The sequence below is a fragment of the Sander lucioperca genome, chromosome 10, assembly GCF_008315115.2.
Source record: "Sander lucioperca isolate FBNREF2018 chromosome 10, SLUC_FBN_1.2, whole genome shotgun sequence".
In the NCBI taxonomy this organism is placed as follows: Eukaryota; Metazoa; Chordata; class Actinopteri; order Perciformes; family Percidae; genus Sander; species Sander lucioperca.
In genome coordinates, this window is record NC_050182.1 from 16673323 (window position 1) to 16684740 (window position 11418).

Below are 11418 nucleotides of genomic sequence, written 5' to 3' on the forward strand. Positions count from 1 at the left end.
GGCAGCTACGGCATGGTTTTTAGGTGTGTGTGATGGCTGCAACTGTTTCGCACAAAACAACAATGGCGGACGTAATAGACGGATGTATTTTTTGAAAGTGCCTGCCCTTTTCTAGACAGTTTCCAACGACGGCTTCTCAGATGGTTCTGTGCAACAAACCATCTGGCATGTCAGGTTAGAATTCAGTCACAGCTCTGGTATACGAAAACATCATTAACCCAGAGTGGGGTTCTTAGTCACTGGGTTCTGGACATGAAGGAGATGAACCTCTGCTGGGAAGCATATACAGTAGTAGATACAACGCCCTGTGAGAACTGGCCTCTGGACTGGAGTTCTATCATGACCCAGATCCAACTTTTCTTATATGTTCTCTCCCTTCTCTTCAATTTGGTATTGTGGGTTTTGGGTCAGCAATTACTGCATGCAGTCACGTCTTAGTCCATCGCCCAGGGGTCAGTGCACTGACGTCATGCCCCTCTCTGTGGGAGCCTGTGCCATCAGGAGTTCATTTCAGGCTCTGCATTGGCCACTCAAACACTGATACTCAAAGTGAATCTCTCTGAAATGGAAACACAACAAGACCTGGAAGTCAAAACAAGCCATTCTTCTGATTCTAAAGTAATACATATTCATGAATCAGGCTTTGGAATCTTTGCAATTGAGTGTAACATTCTCATCTGTGCTTTAGTGAGTTCTCCGTTACTTATCCCCTTTAAAAATCCCTTTTGTCTCTGAAACCGTGGCCTCCAATGGATGTACATTGCTGGGATAAAGCCTGACATCCGGCGCATCTGTCACGCACCAGATGTTCCTCCCCTCTTGTTATCTCCGCTATCGGGGCTTAGCGCCACCCAGGATGGTTGTGATAAGTTTAAAGAAATACAAACAATCCAGAGCAGTTTTTTCTCTATCCCAGAATACAGATAGGTGGAGTAGCCAGGCCATACTGCAGTGCTGACACAGCAGTGTGGAGATAGGTCTGGCAATGCGAGACTATCCGTTATTTAATATTAACCTGATTGTTGGCAAATTAGCACCTCTCTGGAGACTATAAAAATCTTTATAGAGAAGGAGACTAGCTAAGGCTGCATGGGACTAGGGTGTAAATAATGCGACCACGAGCAACCAGTGATCTATCTCTGGTATAAGGACGTTGGCTAGTTACTGTAGACATCTGCATTTGAGATATTTCATGACCTACTTTCTGCAGCCTTTTAGTACATGGATATGTTGATGATACATATGAATTTGGGAGGGCAATAAACAGCTGTCTGATTTGCTTTGGAAATTAAAGCTGACATCAGACGTCATAGCACTGGCCTCCCGGCATTGTGAGTCATGCCTTGTCTCGTTTGCTTACCTGGCAAGCGAAGGCAGCACATACCTACCTAGCACTGCAGATAACATTAAGGTCATATTGCTCATTTTCAGCTCTTTACTTTGTTGATCTAATGTTGAGATTGTGGTTATGTGGGCTTATGGCAACGCCTGATGGATAATGTTTGTCAAATGTACAGTAATTGATGTTAAAACACAGTTTTGCAAGTTCAGCACCTGGCTGTACATTACACAGGCCAACCACAGCTGCTTATTCTGATATTTTTTATATATTATATTATATAATATTATTATTATTATTACTATAAATATAAAAAGATGTATCCATTCAGTCACTAGATAGAGAGATATAGCAATCTAATGATGCCAGCCAGTGTACGCACACGGCTGCAGGGGTGTTGAGCATTTACACTTTCTAATTTACGTCTTAGGGCCGTCAAAGGGTGCTGAGAGTGTCTCTCCAGTTTGGAGAAGTGGTGTTGTGTTAACAAAAAGCCTGTCACTGGGTTGACTATGAAGGCTGTTAACAGGTGAAGTCTGTTGGATCTTGACTTTCTCACCCCGACTCATTAAGAGCTTTTGTCTCGCCAAACGGCTGAGACAGATGAAACATGAGAGTCTGGGACTAATGTTTTTTTTGATGATGGATCCTGTGTGATTTAGCTTTTAGTCTTTGTTCCCTTTTCTGTGTCACCCTGTGTTTTAGTGTGTGAGTGTGTGCATGTCTCCTCTGTGAATTGTATATGCTGTTTATGCACATGCGTAGGTGGACGTTTTTGCATGTGTGTGTGTGTGTGTGTGTGTGTGTGTGTGTGTGTGTGTAAGACAGGCAGCAAAGGGCAAGTTTGCAGTTTGATTGATTATTATATCAGAGGCGATTATTATTACTGGGTGGTGGGAATGAGTAGCCAGCAGTGCACCCTGCCAGAGGGCAGTATCACTTATCACTGGGCTTTCCTCCAGCCATGCTATAATATTTTGGCAACCTGATATTGTTGCCATAATGCTCTCACAATATTAATCTGTCACTTTGTTGTGTGCTCAGTCATGATCAAGGGGCCTTTCGCACTGTGAAATCCATATACTTAAGATAGTACACCTCCTGTATCTGTATATGCATTACTGTAGTTGCATCTTGCATCTGTAGTTGCTGACAGGAAGCTACTTTTTAGGGAGTCATGTTCAAACAGCTTCAAGTGTCTGGATTTTTGACACACGCAAACACAAATGCTTCATGGTGTTTCTGTATTGGTTGGTGGTCCATGCTCTACTCGCAAATAGGGTTATAAATAAATAATATCCTTGCCTCATAAATAATTACAGGTGTGTGTCATGGCTTCACATGCAAGGGGATGCACTACTGTATTCCCACTTAGTCATAAGGGCTTTAATCTTTATGTTGCAGATTTTGAGCGGTTGACAGAGACAGGAAGGAGTTTGGTAGTTACGGAGAGAAAGCAACGTGACAGCTCCCTCTCTTGTCTTGTCCCCTCCCTCTGCATCCACAACACTTTCATCACACAGCAATAAAACTTAATAGGCATTGTGTGCTGCCTCTCTTGTTGCACTATATCATTCTCACTCTTTTTCTACTTGCTCCCACTTGCACAGCGTGTTTTGTTTGAGCTCAGCTCCATTGCTGGTACAAGTACAAGTATTTACAGCGTAAATATTGGCAGGGAAAGTCTATACTGATGTCCAACTGCTGTGCCAGAAAAGGTGACTGAATCATTCCTCAGGACTCTCCCTCCTATTCTTCCCCTCTTCTATTGTCCCTCTGTTCTTGTCCTCATCTCTTGTGGATTTGTAGGCATTTTTTTTTTTTTTTTTTTTTTTTTTAAATGTTGCCGACTCGAGAGTCTCCTTTCTGTGTTTCAGGTTTACAGTAAATAACAATGGCTGACAGTTTTGACTGTGACAACTGCAAGGAGTCCTTGTATGGCCGCAAGTACATCCAGTCAGATGACAGTCCCTACTGCATCCCCTGTTACGACAGCCTGTTCTCCAACACATGCGATGAGTGCAAAGAGCTGATCGGCCATGACGCAAGGGTAAGGCATCCATTTTGACATGATCAGGCATGCAATCATCTATCTTCTGCACAACAGTAACAAGTAGAGTACATACAGTATTTCAGTTGAAACATAACATGTATTTTCTGCAATACATGCACTGGAATGAACCACATTTATGACCTTAGTCTTTCCACACTGTAAGTCACATTTTAACAGTTTAAACAAAGGTAAAGCACATCAAAGATCTGTTCTATTTAGGTTCAAGCCATTTTTTACCATGTTTTGACATGGCGTTGGATAGCTGTAACAAAAGTTATGTCATGTTAATGACGCATAATACATGCTAAATTAGGCGTGTTCATTATACTTTGTGTGGCAAGACATAGTAAAGGCTAATTTAACATGCAATTATACAGGCAATTTCCACTAAGTCCACATAAGCCAGTGGGCTAATTTTGTCTAAGACTGTAAAAATGCAGCATGAGGGAATGTCTCCCTCTTCACCACAATCAAGTTAAAATTGAATCTTCCCTTAATGGAAAACACTAACATGAAGTGGATAATTTCAGACTGGCCTACGCTACTTATCGAAGTTTACAGAATGGAGCATGTTACAGTGCTTAGTAGTTTGCTTAGCTAAGGAGGCCAATGCGTTATCAACACCCTCATGGGCAGTTGGTGATAAATAAAGCCAGCATGTTCTTGGCTCAGTGCCCTTTAGACAATCAATTTAACATCCTTGTGAGACTTTTTTTTTTTTTTTAAAGCTACATTGTGTAAGAATTTCTCCCATCTAGCGGTGAAATTGTATATGACAACTTACTGAATATTACTTTCTAGCCCTTCCTCCTACGGTGGCCGAACCCGAAGTTAGCTCTCTCCATCGTTTACACGCAGCTGTTCTAGCCACTCCAATATTAACTTTGGTCTTGTTGCTTTGTCTGTCGCGTTGTCGTTTTAATTCTCTTTTTCGCTTCCCTGGCGAGTAATCTCCACCTTGCATTTGTCGCGGTGCCAATAGGTGTAAGAGGGCGAAATGTGGAGGTATGTCCCTCTTTGGCTAATGTATTTTAAAGATGGAGGCGCTACGTGGCTGCCGTCATTCGAGCGAGTCGCTCGTATGTATTCTGAATGATTCTGAATGTCAGATTCTATGCTTACGAGAATACTTTGATTATTTGGTGTAAGTAATTACACATGAATGAGTACATATTTGTGAAAGAACAAAGGGTTTTTTGCTAAGAATCAACTCAAAAAATTACACAATGTAGGTTTAAAGAAGTGTGCTCACAAATATATTACAGTCTGAACACGTACACACAGAGGGCCAGATGTACGTACATTTGCGAATGTAGTGTTATCAGCGCCATGGCCAACCCACAGAACGCGCACGCTGTGATACTTCAGTTTATGTCGTATTTACCAAACCTGCAGTTCATCGGGTAATCAGCGCCTTTCTCCGCCCACTATACCGTAAATTGCGCTGTAGCAAAGCGCTAAGTACTTGTGCTATGATACAGCTGAGTTATTCCCACTATGACTGTTTGAAATGATCCTGATGCCAATATTTGTAATGTTGCGAGGAGTTTAACAACTGCTTGAATGGAATGTGAATGCTGAGTCGGAGATATGATGTCATCTTTGATTTCTTCCAGTAACTGTGATATTGCATGGCTGCTTAATCTGTAACGCTTAATGATTTTGTGTTCACTCAACTGAAAAAGTGTGATCCTCCGGTTTTTGTACATACCGCGGAATACATAATTAGGCGCGCTTTACGTTTCCCCTCCCATCTCTTTATAGGAAACTTCCACTATCTCCTTGACCCTCCCGTGAATGCATATACACAGAAAAAAAAAAAAAAAAAAATATATATATATATACATACACACACATACATATTCAGTTCCCGCAACAGGCAGTCTGCGGTCAGTGCGGCCTGTTTGTACATACCTCGCCATGTTTTTACGCCACGTTGCGAAACAAATACGCCTGAAGTGGGCGCAAAAGCGTTAGTACATCTGGCCCAGAGCAACCACATACTTGTTGCTGCCTATGCAGACATTACATGCGTCAGTTTGAACCAGACCAATCCAACCCTCCTCTCTGCTCCTTTTGTAGCTTTGCCTCCTTTTGGTTGAAATTCTGAAAATGTATAACATGAAAATAAACAATTATAAACTCAAAATAATAAAGGTACATTTATTTTTGTGCTTTATTTAATGACCTCCAAATTCCTTGTTGTCTCCTCTTGTTCTGCTGCCAGGAGCTCTTCTATGAGGACCGGCACTATCATGAGCACTGCTTCCGCTGTTTCCGCTGTGATCGCTCATTGGCAGACGAGCCTTTTACCAGCCAGGATGAAGCGCTGCTCTGCAATGACTGCTACTGTAATGAGTTCTCCTCCAAGTGTGTAGCCTGCGACAAAATCGTCATGCCAGGTAAGGGTGCAAGACATTTGTGCATAAAGAGATTTAGGTGTTGAGATTTAAGGCTCTTTCCATCTGTGCTCTCTGAATGACTATTTTTCCAACTATTTTATGTGTTTAAAATATAAAAATAGCTTAGCTTAAACTCTAGGAAGAGCGAGATGATTAAAATGGAATACAATGAAAGAGGGAGTGACGTGAAATACCTTGCACATAATGCATTTGACAGCACCATATATTATGGTACTTCAGTCACCCACTAAGCATTAGTCTCGTCCCACATTTTATTTTCCATGTAGTATACAAATTCAAATTTCAAGATAGATATCTAGGCAAATGACTTTGGAAAATGATGACATGGCAAACTCCAGGAAGCAGGGCGACTGAAAAGTACAAGGTAACAGATCAAGCAGATATAGAATGGGAAAGAGGTTTTAGAAAAAAGATGGAGAGACGAAGGTGAGGGTCCACGATTGAGCAGCAGCCAGTGCTGAATGTGACAGAGTAATTGCCAGTCTGCTTGACTTGTTGTCTGTAAGCCAGATCCCCAGGGCTGGCGGGCTGCCAGCAGACTAATGATAACAAGAGATAAGCAAGTCAGTTATTTCAGCGCCCCTGTAGCAGCTTACACTGCCCTCACAAAGCAGCAAATTATTTAAGGAAGAGTATGACATTCCCCTTTATTACTGTAAGTAATCACATGTTTTCTTATGAAAATAAGAAGGTTTAGAGAAGTAACAAATAGTTATAGAGAGTGATCAGATCAAAGACATCTTAACTAGGAAAGATCCTGGGATTTAGTAGTATACAATACTGCAAACTCTTGAACATCACTGTATCTTTAAATTCTGATGCACTTGTTTGCAAATCTTAGTAGTGTTACCTCTCCTCCAATTAAAGAACTAGCTGTCCTTTTTGCCATCATATAGAAATATGTACACCCTCAAAAACAGGCACGTGGTTTATGTCGGCGACAGAAGGAGAGAAGAAACTTTATACCAAGGCCAATATGATTTGGTTAAAAAGATCCCTCTGATAAACCACTGCAACGCTCTAAGCGCCAGAGATGGTCACACAGGATGTTGCATGTCTCTCAGACAATGGTCCTCTTCTTTTCTCGCTCAGTTGGAAAATCCTCTGACAGACAGCATTTCGGTTGTTGTTGTCACCATCCACTGTGACAAAGCATCTTATTTTAGCTTTATTTTGAAGTTTGAAACAACTTATTTGCCAAGAAAAAAATATCCATAGGAAATCCATTGATATAAAGTCACACTGAAAACCTACAATGCATACTGTAGCAACAGAGTACATAGTAGCATGTGGTGCAAGGACAAGAGGCCCTGTAGGACAAATAAACTGTCCAAAGCATATTGACAATAGACTATATGCAGAGAGCAAAATGCAGGATTTGGTTCCAGGTGTAGGAGGTATTACCCCCATTTTTAATAATTTCAAAATTGTATTCAAAGCTCTTTAAGATTGTTGGAATGCTTGTGAAATTGCCCCCCAAAATTATGCGCACTGTATTTAGCATTTCAGCTAGTTCAATTTTATTCTATTTGTCAAATATTCAAACCTAACTGCTAATATTGTCCTCCTTTCGTCCACTGTAATTGCTGTAAGTTTATAACCTGCAATGCTTTTGCAGGGGAGTTTTGGAGTTATTGACTAGAGAACACCACAGCACACAGCCAGAAGTAAAAAAACTTTAATGCAAAATGTCGACCCCACACAAACCACTGCGTCACCATAGAATAAACTAAACGGTATAATAAAAAACTCAACAGCCAAGGGGTAGAAGATGGATTGGTTGGGGACATGGAGGGGAAAATGTCATTATCCTTTTCTGTACAGCCTGCCGCCAGTTTCCAGCAGTAGGAAAGAAGTGTGGGGCCTGTGGTATTATGATTTTAAATAAAATAAATCTTAGTAAAACAAAATGAGTTTTATATGCATCCAAGCAATTGAAGTGTATCATTTCATAGTTCAATAAAACTACCACCAAAAAATACCAAAATGGCCATAACTATCCTATGAAGGATGGGAAAAAATGCATTCCACACAAAAAAAGTTAAGACTCCCTCTGCTCTCTGTCATTCTTTCCATCCTTCTTTCTCTTCCTCTGCCTCCTGTCATCTCTCTTTCTCTCTGCTGCTAGGTACGAGGAAGTTGGAGTATGGAGGCTCTACATGGCACGAGGGCTGCTTCATCTGTCACAGCTGCGAACAGCCGATTGGCTCAAAGTCGTTCATCCCTGACAAGGATGAACACTACTGCGTGTCCTGCTATGAGGACAAGTTCGCCCCGCGCTGCACACGCTGTAAAAAGGTCAGTCAAGTTATCAGAGAATTCCCACTGATCCTCACATGGTAGTGAAAGAAACAATGCAAACGCATGGAACACATGAGTAGGATTAATTGTGGTTATGCAGGAACGTGGGAATATATTTTAGAAGTGAATTTAAAGAATTGCCATGTGACCTTTGACCTCTCATTTTCAGACACTGGCTAAAGGTGGTGTGACCTATCGGGACGAGCCGTGGCATAAGGAGTGTTTTGTGTGCACCAGCTGTAAGACACAGCTGGCGGGTCAACACTTCACCACCCGAGACGAGAGCCCTTACTGCCTCAAGTGCTTTGGCAGCCTGTACGCCAAGAAGTGCGAGGCCTGCAGCAAACCAATCACAGGCAAGATTACATGACTATGTTCTATATGATAATATTTATTTGTGCTACCCCACGTGTTGCTTTTCATGTTTGGGTTAGGGTTCAATGCTAAAACTACTACTAATTCTCCTAACAAGATTGACAGCCAGTTTCTGCATTTTACATTGTGTGCAATCTTATTAATTTAGATGTTTGCTTATTTAGTAATGGATACCAGCGTTACACAGAAATCATTTAAAGTTTTCAGGGGCTTTTACATTTTTAAAGTCATTATGTATCAAAAAAGCTTTTCTTCCAAGTTGCTATGTTTTGAAGCGTGCATGATTTGCAACTTCACTCCTGCTGAATTCAAAGCCAGCCCCCTAAGGGCGTTTTCACACCTGTAGTTCGCTTGTTTTGGTCCGAATCAGTTGGTGAGTTTGTAAACTTGGAGCGATTTGTCCTCAGTTCGGTTTGGTTTGGTTTCACACCTGGAAAAATCCAAGTGAAAATGCGTCATTACAAATCACGCAAGAACGTCCACTCCTCTTATTGGTCGGATGTGTCTGGTGGCGGGAGCAAGAAAGTAAATACAGGAAGAAGGTCCTGTGTTCTGGACTAGTGCACATTTCTTGTATCTCCATGGTCAAACAAGCTAATTTCATTAAAATGATCAGACATTGTTTTCGCGAGAGACGTTACTACGCCTGCTCTGGTCACAGAGACTTCGCTCTGCCGGTGGCGTCTGTCTCCAATTTTAGCAGCAGCTGGTTTGACCACGGAGATGCGAGTGACGGACAGCAAGCTTGACCGCAGTCTATATCTGTGATAGAAACACTGCAAGCTGCTACAGTTTGCTGCTCTGCTGCTGCATCGCAGATTGCTAAACACACCTGACTACAGGAGAAATTAGCTCAGACTTGTGGAGTATGCATAGTTGGTGCGATTCGAGTACGGATCACGTTCTCACCACAAACGAACGGCTCCAGAGTCGATTGAAAGCATACCGAGACCTCTTCAAGCAGGTCTCGATACGCTTGTTTGGTCTGCTTTTGGTACACACCGGAGTTCAACTGCCACATTCTCACCTGCCCAAACGAACCGCACCAGCGGGGCAAACAAACTCTAGTTCGAATCAACCAAACTAAACGAGGCAGGTGTGAAAGCGACCTAAAGCTCGACATACAGTTTAATCTCTCTCTCATTGCTCTTTTGGTCCTAGGTTTTGGAGGAGGGAAGTACATCTCATTTGAGGACCGCCAGTGGCATCAGCCATGCTTCACCTGCTCCCAGTGCTCTGCATCACTGGTGGGCGCCGGCTTTTTCCCTGATGGTGACAGGATCTTGTGCCGCGACTGCAACAGCAACCTATAGAGCAGTCATTTACCACATTCTCACCCTTCCCTTGACTTACTTTTCCCCCTCCGTCACAGCATTTCAAGAACCCTGAGTCATTACCAAGGAAGGTAACGCAGGCTTACAAATGCTGCCTCTCAGGTTGTTTTTATATAAAGACATCAGTTCCCCGTGGTCCCTGTCTGGGTCTGATTTTCATCTAGGAGCTAGTGCTGCATTGTTTGTATCAGCCGCCCCAAAGTAACCTCTTGAACAAAAAAATTAATGATTTTGTGAAACAAAGTTTTTGGAATGCTAGTAACATTACATATATGTTACTGTATGTTTTATTGAACCAAAGAAATGCGAAATGCTAGTCACTTTGCAAAAAAAATCCTTCATATTTTATATAAAAAAAGTTGCCACCTCAGGTAGAGGTCGGACTCTGTAGAGAAGACACAGAACACTGATACAGTATAGTATGTAAACCTTACCAGTCTGTATTTCAAAGTATGGTGGATGTACTGTTTTAATGCTCTTAAAACTGCAGTTTTAAGCATTTTAATTAAAACATGTCAGAAAGTAAACAAGGAGAAAATGTAGAACAACTTTGCTGATTGTGCTTTTAGTGATGTAGTCAGTTTATGGCAGTGATGATCAATAAAGTCATTTGCACTTTTGATAAGATATTCTTTTGCTACCATGTTATGTGCACATAAAAACGCAACTAGAAAACATGGCACACAGACCACTTTTTTGTCATGTATCTGCTTTTGTTGAACTACTTATTTTTACGTAAAGTTTCATCTTATTTCTGTCTTTTTCATTTGTTGTAATTAATCTTTTTTTTCTTTTGGATCACCATTGCTCAAAGAGCCAGCATTAATAACCCAAAACAAGCTGAAATTAAATGCAATAACGTGCAGGAGCATGCATGTCTGGCATGATTTGCATCAATAGTTATTTTGTTGCTGTTAACGCTGTTAGTGTTTTGTTTTTCATTGTTAGTTTGTAACATGTTTGTGAAAAGTTATTAAAAAAAAAACCTATATTTCATTATTTCAGCTTTGATGCTGGTGAGTCAGAGTTGGCAAATATACATTTTAAGATGGAAATTACGGCATTGAGGGGATAACGGTATAAACTTAACTGTTAAAAAAAGATAATTGATATGGCTAAAAAAAGATAATTGATATGGCTAAATACGACATGGTTGGTTTTATTTGTGAAGTCTTATTAAATAAATTTTCACTGACTGATCTTTGCTGGACACTTTTTATTATCTGTGTTTATTAGTGGTTACAGTGAAATATGCATTACTGGTTTATGAGGTCATAGCTTTCTGTGGACTTGTGTTTACTGTCTAAGCTGGAGAAAACCCTTCTGGTGTGTTTAATAAGTCTTTCTAGGAAAGATCTGTGTGTGTGTGTGTGTGTGTAAGAGAGAGAGAATGAGTGCAACAGGGAAAGGGCATAAACGTGTGTAAGAAAGTTAGAGAGAGAAACCATGTGTGTGTAATAAAAGAGAGTAAAAAGAGTTTGTGTGTCTGTAGGTTTAAGATATTTGTGTGTGTTGTGAGAGAGTGAAAGGGAGAGTGAGCGCACATCTGTGTATATGTGTGTGTGTGTGTGTGTGTGTGTGTGTGTGTGTGTG

At 41.1% G+C, this 11418-nt stretch overlaps 1 protein-coding gene across 2 annotated transcripts in view; it reads left to right on the forward strand.

Annotated features, from left to right (window-relative positions):
* Positions 1-11025, forward strand: part of fhl3a (four and a half LIM domains 3a) — a 34098-nt gene extending 23073 nt beyond the window's left edge. Inside the window, exons 1-6 of one of the 2 annotated variants that reach the window (XM_031314742.2) lie at positions 2921-3057; positions 3217-3389; positions 5620-5794; positions 7944-8113; positions 8286-8472; positions 9653-11025. In XM_031314742.2, coding sequence (XP_031170602.1) covers positions 3234-3389; positions 5620-5794; positions 7944-8113; positions 8286-8472; positions 9653-9804 — 840 coding nt within the window. In that variant the 5' untranslated portion in view covers positions 2921-3057; positions 3217-3233 and the 3' untranslated portion in view covers positions 9805-11025. Of the gene's footprint in view, positions 1-2920; positions 3058-3216; positions 3390-5619; positions 5795-7943; positions 8114-8285; positions 8473-9652 lie in introns of those variants that run through there. The other variant, XM_031314734.2, reaches the window with a different exon arrangement.
* Positions 11026-11418: the final 393 nt, after the last annotated feature.